The 15,683-nt window shown below is 33.7% G+C and overlaps 1 protein-coding gene across 3 annotated transcripts in view; it reads left to right on the top strand.

Moving 5' to 3' along the window:
* The window catches only part of LOC148623457 (uncharacterized), a 38,128-nt gene that overhangs the window by 358 nt on the left and 22,087 nt on the right, over nt 1-15,683 (top strand). For 2 of the 3 annotated variants that reach the window (XM_088565256.1, XM_088565258.1), the window contains exons 2-6: nt 7,130-7,186; nt 10,642-10,788; nt 11,774-11,964; nt 12,993-13,081; nt 13,817-14,832. In XM_088565256.1, coding sequence (XP_088421382.1) covers nt 7,130-7,186; nt 10,642-10,788; nt 11,774-11,964; nt 12,993-13,081; nt 13,817-14,832 — 1,500 coding nt within the window. Of the gene's footprint in view, nt 1-78; nt 1,362-7,129; nt 7,187-10,641; nt 10,789-11,773; nt 11,965-12,992; nt 13,082-13,816; nt 14,833-15,683 lie in introns of those variants that run through there. The other variant, XM_088565257.1, reaches the window with a different exon arrangement.

The following is a 15,683-nucleotide window of genomic DNA, read 5'->3' as shown; positions in this document are numbered from 1 at the left end:
TTTTTGTTTGTAGTCAAAATGCGAGCTTTTTTACTATAAACAAAAAATGAAAATATCCGTTGAAATCATGAAAGATAAACATAAAATGCATGGTATTATGTAAAAGAACTACCACAAATATTAATAAACTTTGTGGAATCCCGGTCAAACTTGTATTCCCAATTTAAAAATTCTGGAAATGTTTTTGGCAATATGAGGCAGGTGTAACCAGTAATAATAGGACAAAGTTTAATACATTGATTTATTTTGGTTTAAATCATCTTGATGTCTTTTGTCACTTTTTCATGCTCCTTGACACTTCTTCAAGTTCTTGTCGCTAATAACTGAGACCCATATAGTGTTCATACATCTGACTTTCTGGCCAGAGGCCTACTTTTATGGCATGTTGGAAGTGAAAAAAGTGTCTAAATTTAATAATTATTGAATACCACATACACAAAATGTACATGTAATAAACGCTTTTTGGTGATATTGATAAGCTGATTGTCATTTTTGTAAACATAAGGGTGCCATGTTTTGACCATCCCTCTCTTGCAAAAAGCGAAGATTTGATATGTATTTTTAAATCATCGAAGCTAGCTAATGTTTCCTAGACTGGTGTGGTTCTCAATTACATTTATTAAGTATATGAGAATGAAGCCGCCATGGTGCTATTTTTAAGCTTCCGATTTTACATGCACAAACCAGATATTGACGGTTCTTCTGACCATAAGTATACTGAACCCATTTGATAGTACAACATTCAACAAAACATTTACTGATACATTTTTGGCATTCCAAAAAAAAGATAATTTATGTGAATTTCCTGTTTGTAGTTCTAATATAAGAGCATTGCTAGGCTTTAGAAATGGATGTTCTACTTTAGATATCCCATGTGAAGATCTCCCTTGCTCCCTGCTATTTTACCCCAAATAATCTTTCCCAAAAATGGGGAAAAGACTAAATATTAAAATGAGTTTTTCCCAAATTTGGAATATCAGCCTATCCTGTTTACTACCTGATTCATTTTACCCCAGTTCCAGTTCACCCTGATTCAACTAAATCTTGTGTACATAAAAGTCTGGTCAGTTTGTTATTTAATTGCCTGTATTCTGAGGGAAATGTGGTAAAATTGAATGCATATTTGTGTAAGGTAAATGAACCGTAACTAGTTATCACATATTAATGAAGGTACCATTTAAGGGCTGGTCTAAAGACTGGTCTGGTTTGTTGTCTGATCTGCCATATGGCAAGAAGGTCAACATCCATCTGCAAATTTGGGCCAGACTGGTCTTAACACTCTTTGCATGCAAAATGTAGTTGATGGTGGTGGAAAGATCATTTGTGATTCCAGTGACTATTTCTGCAATACTGAATGGCAGGTAATATTTGCCATTATTTTGCTGCATAAGAGTAAACACGTCAAACAAAGTTTCATTTTTTGTGACTACACAAATTATAAAACAAATCACCACTTTAGCTACTGCGAAATTTACCCGAAGTACAAATGTAGGATGCATTATATATATGTGACCTTGAAATTTGAGAACTTTATATATACATACTCGTAAGGTTGCAGTAGTTTCACTTTCAGTCAAGTGACTAGAAATTTTGAGTTTGATTTAATAAGAAGTACATGTATTTGTTAGTGATACCTATTCATTAGATTCATCATTTGTTAAGTGATTGCATTAAATAGTGAATGTTGGGATATATTAGATTTTATTTGAAAAAAAATGAGTTGATGTGAGGCACCCCCAAATATGGAATTACCCTTTTCGTGGTTATACATGTGAATACTAGTGGGGCTGCATATTTGATAGTGGGAGCAAGCCCCTTCATAAAAGTCCCCTAAATCAAAAATGTGTTAATTGAAAACATATAAAAATCAAAAGGGAACTTACATGACATCAATACTAGTTATATACAATGTACTAGTGGGGTTACATATTAATGATAGTGGGAGCAAGCCCCTTTGGTCCAATGATAACATTTTTGGGTTTTTGATCCTTCAGGATCAAAATACTTGTGTCACTAGTTTTTGTCAGGAACTTCCGTACTGTTTCTGAACAATTCACAGAATATAGTCCATGTATAATTCCTTATATATCAGTTAAAATTTCTTTCAAAATCATTAGATATGTTTCTGGCAATTATTCAGCTTATAGTATTCTATCATCGCTGCAAATAAAATTAAAGTTTAGACTTAAAAACAAATGAAGATCTGAGGGACTTCTGTACCTAATTTTGGCCTTGAAAGATGTTTAGTGATCAATTTGCTTTGCGAAAATTTCATCCTTTCATCAATATTTTATAACAATGAATAGCTTACTACTATAAATTCTGAGGTGGTCCTTCTGCACAGCTAAAGGACATGAAGACAAGATAAAAAAACCTTTGAGATAGTCCTATATGGTAAGCCACCCTTGACTGGAAATACATGTACTCACTGACTCCCATTCTATTTTCTGTTGCAGAGCTGACCCCATGCTTTTGCAGACTTTGAACCCCAAGCTTAGATAGCATTATTTAGCAATTCAAAGTGAAAACGAACAGGATTATTAGGAACTGAATTCTTTCTGGTATGGGGACAACCAGTCTAGATCTGATAGATGCTTGTTATCATATCCCTATTGCTACTACTTGCAGGAAGTACCTCCGTTTTGTATAGGACAATGTAGTTCACCAGTTCCCAGCACTTCTGTACTGCCTCTCTACAGCTCCCCTAGTTTACACCAGAATTTTTCAATCAGATATTGCTCATCTTCATCAAAATTTGTCTACAACTGGGTTTTCTAATTCTTGGAAATTGTCAGAAGTAGTTCCTTCCCAGAGTTTTGTATTTCTCTAGGAGCACTACAGAACCAACTTTAGACTTGTGTTTCCAAGTCAGGAAAAATTTCTGTCACTTTGCCAGAGAATTTCTCAAATTCAGGCCTCTCATTCAGTCACAGCCAGACAACTCCTGGTATTTCTGAACTCTCTTGCAGATGAAGTTCCACTTGGATGCCTTCATATTCATCCTGTTCAGTTTTATCTATTGGAACATTGGACCCCATCCTCTCAGGATTGGGAAGCAGTTTTACCTGTTTTCCTTTCTCTACTTCCCTATCTTTAATGTTGGGTGTGAAGGAAAATGTTCTTCAGGGAATTTGTTTTTCCCAGTCAACTCATTAGGTAACTCTGTACACAGATGGCTCACGTCTGGGTTATGGAGCTTTTCTCCAGGGGAAAACATTTTCTGGCCGGTGGCCTCCTGGTCAAATGCTGGAACACATAAACCTGTTAGAAATGAGAGCAGCAATTTTTGCCTGATTTCACTTGTAAGTAGGATCTAGCTCACACATCTGTCATTCTGGCTTCAGACAACTCAATAGTTGTAGCATATTTAATTAAAAATCCACAAACCTTTGCAGTTGACACAATGTCTCTCTCTTGGAACAGAATGTTTGCCTTCGCATTTCCCCATTTCAGTTTTTTCTCCCAGGTTCTTCAAAGAGTAATCAAGGGAACCAAGGTTATAGCGGTAATCAAAAGAATGCAATCCAGGGACAATGACCAGACATGGAAAACAGATATACACAACAAAGAACACAAAGTAACTAAAATCATACACACAAAGCAACCAAAGCAAATGAGCAACTCACACTCCACTAAAAACTGGGAGCATGGACCAGGTGCACCTGTAGGGTAAGCGTCCTCTGCTTTTCTAGAAACACCCGCCAAATTGCTCATAAAAAGTCAAGTCCGGGGTAGACAAAAGAGGAAAGGAAAACTATGATACGTTGAACAAATCAGTTTTCATTGCGCAGATGGATACACCGTAACAATTCACGAGTTCATGATGACGACCATAAAACTTCTGTAGTGATGACTTCAATCTTGTATCAATATAACCCTGTTCCAGAAGCCTACTAAGACTATAAAAAGAGTTTAATAGAGATTGCTCTTAATCAAATGAATATCACAATGAAAATGAAAAATTGTAATTTCCAATGGGTCTGCTGTCAGCAAAAATTTGAAGAACACTGGGTGTATATGAGTTAGAGGAAATATTTATGAAGAATTACTTATCATAATTTGATAGAATTTTTCTGTTACTTTAAAAAGTAAAAATAAAAAATGGTATTAAAGTTATAATTACTGCAAAAGGAGAAAAAAGGTAAAATATTTACCTACAAATAATTCATGTTAACATAAACAGTAATGTACAAATGTACATTTTTAATACACTGATCAATTTTTATATAATACATTAAATACAAAGTGACATGTTTCGACACAAGACATATTAATGTCGTGTCACATGCACTGAATACAGCGCTATCTGAAGATCCTGGGGAGAACACTGCTAGGTGTACCATCCTTTTTGGAAAAACAAAGATTTGTTTTTAAGTTGGGATTTTAACTGAGTTTGGGGAATAGAAGTATACAGTGCTGAAAAATCATAGGTTTTAATGCTTTTATATTCTGATAATAGTCTTGAACTGATTGTCTCCAAAAGATCTTTTGAATTTTTCAGGATCCACATTGAATTAATTTGACTACAGGAGTAATAAGTGTTGTGGTTGGACTTCAGACCCTCTTTGACAGCTGTGAGTATAGAAGTTAAAAGTTTTGAAAGAGGTCTGGTGGCACATTTTTCAGGTCCAGCTATGTACATGTAATGTTGTTTGTGTGGATTCTTGTGGAGATTAGGAATCGAGTACATAGACGGTAAATCACAATCATCGTCGTTGGTAGAGAGACCAAAAGAAGATAGCACAGATTTATGGTTTTCCACAATCTCTTCTTTGGAGAGTGTGGTAGCAGTATGCGTCTTATCACTGCTACTATTTTCTACATCTACCTCTGATCATAAACAATGGATGTAAAACGTTTTGCAGACAAAAACAATGTTGTTTTGGGCTTTGTCTGCTGGTACAACACATTTGCCATGTGTAGAAGACAATGTTTTTGCTACATCGGGGTCTTTGAAATTTGATGTAGCATTGGCACTCATTGACCTATTTAAAACTTTCATTCGTTTCAAAGTCAAAGACTTCACGGCCTTTAACCACTCAAGAGATCAGTCAGGAATCTTTTTGGATCATTCTTAATTGCTCCAGCTTGGCCAATACAAGCATCGGTTCACAGATCTTCTGCAACTGTCTTGCGCAAATCTGTTCCTTCTTTTGCTGCGACCAAATCTGTTGTCTCCGTTCGTATGAAGAATTCTGCATCCTCATCCGGAAAACCTGCATCATCCAATCGGTGTCTCTGTACACCAATTAGCAGATTTTCTTGTTATTCTTTTTGAAGAAAAGAATCTGGTTCTGTCCACCATTAAGGGTTACAAATCTGCTTATTGTAGAACTCTCATTATATCAAGCAGACCTGATTTCTCTAACAATGATCATTTGAGTTATTTGTTAAGAAATTTTGATCTTAAAAGATCAAGACAAAAAAAAACTTATTCCTCAGTGAAACCTTGGTTTGGTTCTGTCTACTTTATAACTTTCACCATTTGAATTTGCATCTGTGGTAGGTCTCAAATTTGTTGCTTCTTATTGGCCTTAGCCTCAGGTAGAAGGAGAAATGAAGTTTATGCTTTATGCTTTTTCTACCACAGAAACCTGTTTACGTTATAGCAGAGATCAACTCTCTGCTACTTTGTTATCAGACCCCCATTTTTGGGGTAAAAATCAGCTTCCTAGCACAGTTCAGAACCTATTTTAAATCCAGCACTTCCTTCTGATACACCTGGTTCTGATCTACTTTGTCCTTTAAGAATTCTTAAGATCTATCATAAGAGAACCCAGCACACATGTCAAGCTTCTAACTCTAGATTGTTTTTGCCTATTTAGTAAGGTGTTCAGAATACTTTAGCTAAATCTACAAATGTATATCTAGGTGGCTAGTTAACACCAATCATTTAGCTTATGAATTGTCTGATGATCATACCATGTCACTGAATTCTGTGAAAGCTCATTAAGTAAGAGCATTATCCTCTTCTTGGGCTCTGTTTAACTCAGCTTCAATCTCAGGTGTTTTATCTGCAGGTTTTTGGCATTGTCAGAATTCTTTTAGTAATCATTACCCACGTTTTATGGCTGCTCATGCAAATAAATTCTCCACCAGTCTCTTCTAATTAAGAAGATTCAGCTACACATTTTATTCTGATATTATCAGAATTTATAGTGGTGAGTTATTGTTTTAAAATTTTAAATTTTGGAAGTAAAATTAATTTTATTAAATTAATACTAACCACTATAAATTAAAGGCCCCACCCTACTTTTCCTCCCCTTCATACCCTTAATTAGTAGTTTTTTTTAGGAAATAGAATGGGAGTTAGTGGGTATTTCCAGTCAATGGTGACTGACTATATAGGGCTGTCTCAAAAGTTTTTTTTCTTGTCTTCCTGTCATTTACCTGTGCAGATGGACCATCTCAGAATTTATAGTGGTAAGTATTTAATTAATAAAAATTTTATGATGGATAAACAGGAAGTGAAGAGCAGTAATTGTAACCAAGTAAAACAGATTAACCCTCCTACATCAGGGAGTAGACTCCCACAATATCAAAGAAAAAATTCAGAATCTCTCACATAAAATGTAAGATTAGTCGTAGATTTTTGGTTAAAGTTGCTATGTTTTGTGTGAGACAGTGTTAAATTAGGAAGAATCTCCCACACGAGCAGTTACAAAGGTTAATAGATATGCATATCTCAGTATTAAAGATTAATAGTCTGTTTAAATATTTAAGAAAAAACATGTCTGATTATATGGGAAATGAAAATTTATGATTACAGTTTTATTTTACATCATGTAATCTTTGTACACGATGTATGGTGTATTAAGTTACAGCCCTAGATTAATCCTACGAGGAGGAATGACCCAGCCTGCGAAAGCTATATTTTAATATAGCCTAGCTGGCCGAGTGGTCTAGGGCGCTGGACTTTGTGCAGGCGGTGTTGCCATAGATGTCACAGCAGTACGAGTTCGAGTCCCGTGGAGGGAACGACAAAAAATTTGCGATGCAAATTTGACAGTTCTAACATCGTTGGGAATTTTTCAGACCTTTCTATATGTTTATATATCTTCCCTGCATCAATTTGATCCGATGGAGCAGAGTAAAAGGTGTAAGTTAAATATCTTATTTGATTTTCCAGAGAAGTGGAAATTTAATTGATGCCATCACTTTTCTCAGATCAGTAAGAAGTACTAAGGTATGTAATATTATCTTTACTCAGAACTATACTTCATGATACTTGCATTGAAACTCTTAAAAACATATTTCCAGGGAGTAGTAACTTAAGTGAGTAACTCTTGCGAACTACAGGAAATTATGTTGGCATTGCCCTTGCTATGAATCTGAAAACTATGTCATGTGAATTCATAATGGTAATGTGGTGCATTGTGAACAACTTCTAAAGTACATTTATGTATAAGAAAAATCATTGAAAAGGGGAGATAACTCCATTACAAGATATTTATCAAATATTACAAATATGGCTATATTTCAAGTGCTATTGATTTTTTTGGCCAAACTATTTTTTGGATAGCCATTTATTATTAAAATGGAAATAAAATAACTTTATTTTGATTTTAAATACAGTCCATTGATATTTTTTAATTGCCAAAAAAGTAGGGTAGTCTGACAGTTTTCCATATATCTCTGTAAATAGCTCGGTGACCCCATATTTCTTTCTCTTCAAAATGTTTCAATTTTGTGTCCATAAAACATATTAGTTTATTAGAAAAAATAAATTCTGTGGTTTTTATTTCTATTAATTTATGTGTTAATATTGGACATGTTTTAGGCACTATATAGGCCTCAATAGCAGAAAAATAAATTGATTTTACTAAATGCAAGTTGTAAGATATATTTTTTTATTTACTTTTAAAAAGTAGTGTATGCTAAACAAATAACAATAATAAAGGCATTTGAAAATGGTTTCAATTTGCTTATATTCTGTATATACATGTATGTTGTGTACAAGTTGCAAGTGCAACATGTACCAATTTAATGTACATCTTTCAACTTGTACAACTTTTATCATAAAATTGGTTGCAATTTGTACAGCCCTTTTATTTCAGGTTTACTATTTTAATTCAAAAGTTTTTACCTTGAAAGTTAATTCTAAACACTAAAAATAATAATATTGACATATGTGTATTAATAACTAACAGTATCTGACATGATTAACAAATCAATACTAAAAAAAATTGTGCTGATCAGTCACATTTAAATATGTGTCAGTTTCCAATCAGTTTGTACTGGCTAGTAGTTGTATGAAATTATAAGACATATATTATTATAACACCAGTGTGAAAAGCTGTGTAATGGGAGAGCAGTATTTGACTCTCAAAATTCTACCTCTCCGCCATCAAGGATTGAATCCTAGACTGCTCGGTGACAAGCCAGCGACAAACCTATTCGGTTAAAGAATTAATCCATTAACTGGCTATTTAAATCTCACTACTTACTATTAGGCAGGTAGGCTGTCCCATCACACTTCCCCCACTTCAAAAGTCTACCTCTCCGCCCCCAAAGATTGAGCCCTAGACTGCTCTGTGACAAGCCAATAACAAGCTGATTTGGCTAAAGAATAATCTATCTACATTTACTGGGTACGAAACAATGTCTTCGCAGACCGTTATGTTTTGGATAAACTAAGCCCAGGGGCGTCGGCAGTTGAAATAAAGTTATGAACTGACAAGAATAGAGTGAGCCACAGGAAGAAAAGACAGAGTAAAGGAAAGAAACGAAATTCCGTATTGCATTCTCAGTCCCTCTGATTCTTGACCAATCAGGTTTCTGTAGAGCCCCTGGGCATACACCCAACCAGCACAGTTCTAATCTTCACTTGGACTGACTTACAACACGGACCCAAACAGACTAAAAAGAGAAAGAGGATAATCCCCTAAGATACCAAGTCGGTGGTCTCAGCAACAGTTGCTGGTAACCTGTTCCAGGTTATGATAGTAAATTTGGGAAGAAGCTATTCTTCATGACATCAGTTCGGGTATGGTACTGTTAGAACTTCTGATGTTTAAGTAGTTGGCCTTTCTGGTAGTAGTCAAAGAGTTTTGGTTTTCTTGGATTGTGTAACCCTCAGTACGCTGCTGGATGGAACTACATTCCCTAAAACTCTTTCAATTTCACTTATGATATCAGATCTTTCTGTAGTTCATCGCAATCCTGGTTGTTCTTTATTTCACGGTGTACTATAGTATATAGTTTGTGTTTGTAAATTCAATAAATTTCACACATTTGCATTCCTCACTAGAAATTTTGATCTTAAAAATGGCTAGAAAAAAGGTTCAAAAGATGCAACCAGTTTCATGATGAAAGTTGTACAAGTTGAAACATGTACAGAAATAATTGTACTGGTTGCAACTTGTACACAACATGTATACAACACAATCTAAAGAAAATGGGAATTCTGTTGGTTTACAACAGAGTTGTTTGGATCTGATTTCCAATTTTTGCAAGAAGGCCCTTCAGAGAGGCATAAAATAAGTTTACATATTGATACATGTTTACAAACCATGAAGCAGTCATCATTCTTCGTATACAATTCATCAGAGAATATTATTATTTTACTGTTCCTGAATATGCAGACAAAAAACAAATGCACTCTTAATTTAAATAAGATACAGTACGTAAACTTGAGTAACTTAAGAAAGAATTAAGCTATACATATAATAAGTGCATTGAAAATTTTAAGGGAATAGTCTAAGATACAATTCCATTTCCGATTTTATTAATCGTTTGATTTGTTACTGTGACTAGTGACAACCAATCATCTACATCTACCACAATGAAATAATTCAAATAAACATGTTGTAAATACAAGTACAAGTATACTTGTTCCTACAAAATAAACTATACACATCTGTGTCTACGCTCAAAGTTACCCAATGCACTTCCAGGCATAACCATTACCGGTACATACCCACATATATATATTGACCATTACACATAGGCATCCTTATCACACTTCCAAGTCTTGTAAGGATGAAACTATGACATCATTTTACTGACTTTGAAATGTTTTAAAACTAAATCATAATTTATCATGTCATGTACCAATTAATTCATGATAATTTAGTATAAGGAAATTAAAAAAAAGTTTAAAAAACACTAAAGTCTAAGAATATTCTTAACTTTCATGGTAACTCCAATCTAAGTTTTAAGCCATGTCACAAGCAGTTCAGGAATTTCTCAGAATTACTTAATATTTCAAGTTATGTGGCACTGGGCCCTGAATTCAAAAAGTATTCCTTCTGAAATCTTTCCTTAGATACACACTCAAATGGCTATGGTTAGGGAAAATGATATACCATGCTGAGCAACTTTTTTTTTACGAAGTTTACGCTTCATGAACCACAAATCGATTTATGAACAAGTGTAAGCTATCCCAAAGTTGGTTATGCAAGCAAAACTATGTTTGGAATTATTTGAATTTCGGACTGTTGACCAATCAATGTTTAAGACATCACTGTACTAAGTTAGTCAATGGAAAAAGCCTATCAGGCCCAGAAATAACCAATCAAAAAGCTTATAACAAATCAAAATAAATTATCATGAAATAATCAGGTAATTACAGTGAAATCAGAGAATACAGTCACCCTTTCTACAATGTCTACATGAATGAACCTTTCTTTTGTTGTTTAGCCATTTCCTATTAGTTCATCACTTGGTTGGAAGGTATACAGCATCAAATATGGTCTACGTGTTTGGCACAGAAACATCATTGTTGATAAAACCTCTGACAGAATAGAAGTGCTTGGATGCTTTATTAAACTACCTGCATCCATTCAAGTAAGAAAATATATTAGTTTATTAAATCATAATATGAAAGGACAACATTCAAAGATAAGTGACAGATAAGTCATTGTATGTCTGTAACATGCTTACAGTATTATCTCTGTAAGTCAGAAAAAATTGAACCAATAGTTTGTTTCCTTCAGGTTGATAATTTAATATTTAAATTAAAAAATTTCCTGTAAAATGGAACTTGGTTTCTACAATTGCTCTGTTGGAAAGTGAAACTACTATCCTTTGACCACCGTGGCAAGTCTGTTTTCTAGGCACTTATCTTGTGATCTACAATGATGCTAGAAAGCGTGGGAAAATTTGTCTTCCTAGTGTTGTGGCAATCAACATGATAAATGTCAAGCAAACCTCAGCTTTTCAGCGATGTCAAAGGTTGCAGTAATTTCACTTTCCGCCCAAGCAATTGTGGAAATATGGAGTTAGTTTGATTAGAAGTATTTGATGGTGATATTTGTGTTTATTAGATTCATCATTTGTCAAGTGGTTTCTGAGTAGTAAATAGTAATATACTCAATTTTATTTAAAAAAAATCTGTGATCCCCCTTTTCGTGTTCGACTTTACTAGTCGGGCTGCATATTTGATAGTGGGAGCAAGCCCCAGTGGTTTGATATAGTAGTATGGTGCTGTCGTTGTTGTCTTTGTCCATGGATAATTTTATGTCCAGATAACAACAAGCTTAAAAATGGAGTGTCTATTCTTGCCCCAACTGTTCACTGTTTGACTTCAGTAGTTGTATCAAGATGTGCCTTGCAAACTGGTCATTTTTGTTATGTATATTTGTAAGTATATCTTGTTGGGTAAAAGATTTACTTACGTTTTGTTCTACATTGTATCTAGCTGTCTTTTAACAAATTAATGTTCCATGTTTACTTTACTACCATAGTGTGTAGTTTATGTATTGTAGTATTGATTCACTTTTTATGTTATTGTGTTGATATATTAAAGTAAATACTTTGTTTTTCATTATAGTTAGTATGTAAAGTTCTACGTGATGTAAAACACTTCACTGAATGGCGTCCAGGTGCTGAATCAGCAACACAGATTGCTAATGAATCATTTGATCAATTTAAAACTGTGTCACATGACTCTGTTACCTTGGTAACAGTTAACCATGACTTAAGTTTGTACTCAGTTGTTGTTGAACAACTAAATATTGAACGGTACTTATTCCTTTTAGAATTAAACAATAACTATGTTTTTGATTAAGGATTAGAAAAATTGTTAAAAGCTGTTTCAAGATCCACCTGATCATTCATCTCCTGCATCATCAATGATGGAAGCAGATCTAGTATCCACCTGTATTTTTTAGCACTGAAATATATTATTGTTAAGCATTTTCATTTGTTTTCTAAAGTAATCAAAAGATTATTGTAGTCAAAATAAAGGTTCTTAATATTTTGTTAGTCTTTAGAAAAAAAAGTTTTTAACTGTAAGTATATTATTTTCTTGTGAATTACTACTTATCATGGCAGACAAGTAAGCAAATGAATTCTTGGAAAATTAGCAATGGTGAAAATATTACATTTATGTTTCTGCCCAAATCATAGCTTAGCTTTAACAGAAATCAAATATCCTGTGTGCAATTTCATGATCACATTTCAGTCGGATAACCTTGGTTATGTACATGAAAAACTGTTATTGCTGTGTGTTATTACAAATTTATACTTGATGTCGACCACATGGATTTAGGTCTGAAGTAAATAATTGTGGTTTACAATCTGACAATCATACAGATATAACGACTTGAACCATTATAAAAGAGAAAAATTAAGAGTAATATGTCAAACTGAAAATATTTTGTAACATTGAACTGATACATTAAATTAATTTTTATAATTTAATGATACATATATTATCTAATGGATTTGTGTGGGTTTAACTATGTTCTGTAGAACTATTGCTGACATGAATAGTGTTGTATTGTGTGAAGATTTATGAAAACTCAACCAATATTTGTTGAATTGTTTATTAACAAGCAACACATGGAAGTATGAAAAAAGGTTTAAATGATAGAAGTACAATAAAATCTAATAGGAATATCATACTTTAATTTTCAGTTCTTCATTTTGGTTGTCAGTGAGAATCAAGCTAAGAAGTTTCAATATTATGTTTGTCTGCTGTTATTGTAGTGTTTGCTTTACCACTCAGGAAGAATATACACCATTACTTGTCATTTTTACTCCTATAGGTATTGGAGGAGAGAAGATAATGGTTGTTTCTGGCTGTTGGAATCCAGTGATACTGGACTGTTGATTTTTGTTGTCCAACCTGTGGAAGGTTAGTTCTGTGTTATAAAACAGATCAGTTTTCTATTAGGCATTACAGATTTTTTGTACTGACACACATTTATGATACAACTAAGCTTTCTACTATACAAATAAAAGGTGTCGAATAAATCAAAGTTTTATCCTCCATTGCATAATATCGTCTCCTGGTTACCTTTTCAGTTATGAGCAATGTAGTTATGAGTAATGAGGAAACTTGTTTAAATGTGCCGTTGCCAACCTCTCAAAAGATGGCTGACAAAAATTAAATGTTTTGTACAAATTTTGCATGTTTAATTTAGAAAATGTTGCAGGATAAAAACAATACATGAACATTGCCAAAAATATCAATATATTTATTTGTACTTGCTTCGAAACAGTCAGATTAGCTCAGGGAACCCTCACAATCTGACTGTTCCTAAAGCTTGTCAAATTAATTTGATATTTTTCGGCAATATACATGTATTGTATATGTTGTGTATGTTCATGTAAGATATAATCAAAATATGTATTAATTTCTATTTGTTTTAGACAAAGATATTGTCAATGGAATACATTTGTTGTGTATTAGAAAACTATTAAACCATTTTGTTTGAGATTAATATATATTTATATTAGTGGACATTTCAAGCAAATGTTGTTGTTCTGACATGAAAGATGAAAAGTTTTAACACGGCTCAGTGTGTAAACCAGGATCCTTTGTGTTAGATTATATCTTATAATTACTTCATTGTCTTTTTTTTTTCAGAACTAGAGTCCTGTTGTTTGACAGTTGTCAGCCACTGCAGACTTCCTGTTACCATAGCAACAGGTTTGGAAACTGTGTCTTCTTATGCTGTATCACTAAGAGACCATTTGTTAAATCGAAAGATGAAAGTTACTCCTTTATTGGATTTTAACATTCCACAGCAACTGTCTGCTGTCACCAATGCAGTGATTGTTGATAAGATTTCCTTCGCAGATGATCTCACAGACTCATCTGCTTATTCTTCTAGTGATGACACAGACAATTCATTTCATAAAAAATTTGTTGGACTCAATCCAAAAAAGAAAAATGAGATATTAGAAAAATCTAATTTTATTCTTCGTACAAGATCACATAGTCAAAGGTTGCTGTCTCATTCTGACAACAACATTAGCAGGAATGACCAACCAAAACGAAGATCAGCTACTTTACCTAAAGAATCCAACACTTTTACTCATTTTACTCATAATATAAAAGAAAAATCAGCAACTCTTCCTAAGAGTAACTCCACTTCAAAATCAGTGAAACAGGAGCTGAACACAGCAAGCAATAATGATCAGGCTATCATTTCTCCTAGTAATTATTTCCAAGATGATGTTTTTCTTAATACTTCTATAGCAGTGTATACTAATACCTCAGACCATGACAATACTCAGCCTTCTACATTTGCTCTAACTAATTATAATGGTGCTATGATAAACAATGTGCCTTACCAGTATACTAATGATGCTATGAAAAATACTCCAACTGAAATGGCTGTATCAGATGTTAATGGCAGTGACATTAGACATGTATCTGAAGTAAGTGACTTCACTTTACCAAAAGGGAACAAAGTCCCAGTAGTTTATTCAAGTACTGCATTTGAAAAACATGAAACAAATGAAGAAAGGGCATCATGTTCAACAGCGAAGTCCGAAATTGTTTCTGATTTGAGGAATGATGAACCAAAAATGCCCAGTGGTAATGATGCCAGATTTATAACACTCGCTAACCAAAGTGCTGCTGATCTACTAGGCGAGGTAATGTGGTTACATTAATACGGAGGCAATTTCGAACATCTGGTCATCCTGATTGTTTAATTTACAGCTACCTGAGTTTTGTAATATACTTGTAAGAGTTCTGCATACATGTACATGGTTTTACCAACAATGTGTTGGTAAAATGACGTTTTATTCATAAAATTTTCACTTGGAGCTTTTTTTTCTCTTAATGGAGAAAATGAAACAGGAGTCTTGTTTATGTTTTAAATTGAAATGACCAGTTGTCTCAGTGACTGCATTTTAAACATCAGTAATGTTAATCACCATATAAAGAAAGTAAGTAGGTATTACATGTATTGTACTGGCAATGCTAAAATAACCTGAACAGTTCTCCTAGTATATGTATATTGTGAAATTTATCATTTTCACTAAATTGGAAAAGCCAGCTACCGGTACCGCTTTTTCAGACAAACAGAATAACATACATGCCAACCCTACCGCTTTAGGCGGTAGTCTACCGATTTTCTGGTGTTTCTACTGCCTTCAGAAACTTTTCTACCGATTTCAAAAATGATAAACAATTTTTTTTTTCATCTTTATTTAATTCAACTCTACATTATGGTCGAGTCCATAATGTGACGACTTTGCCATTACTGGGGGAGTTTAATAAAGGAGAGTGAAACGCATGTCCGACATAGTATATACCCCAACCTTTTCATTGGCTATTTAAATATATATGCACCATTTAAAAAAGTTTATTGGTGCGCTAGATTTTGAACTTGGGAAAATCCCTGATACAATACAAAGGTGGGTGATGAAGCAGGATTCAGCATTTTTCTTCATCGTAAAAAAAAATCGGGGAGATGGGCAAATATTATGAATAAAATGGT

This window comes from Perna viridis, chromosome 2, assembly GCF_037379345.1.
Source record: "Perna viridis isolate PV_CMFRI_1.1 ecotype Kerala chromosome 2, ASM3737934v1, whole genome shotgun sequence".
Taxonomy (NCBI): domain Eukaryota; kingdom Metazoa; phylum Mollusca; class Bivalvia; order Mytilida; family Mytilidae; genus Perna; species Perna viridis.
Note: the sequence above shows the minus strand (reverse complement) of the source record. Positions and strands in the feature narration are given on the sequence as shown.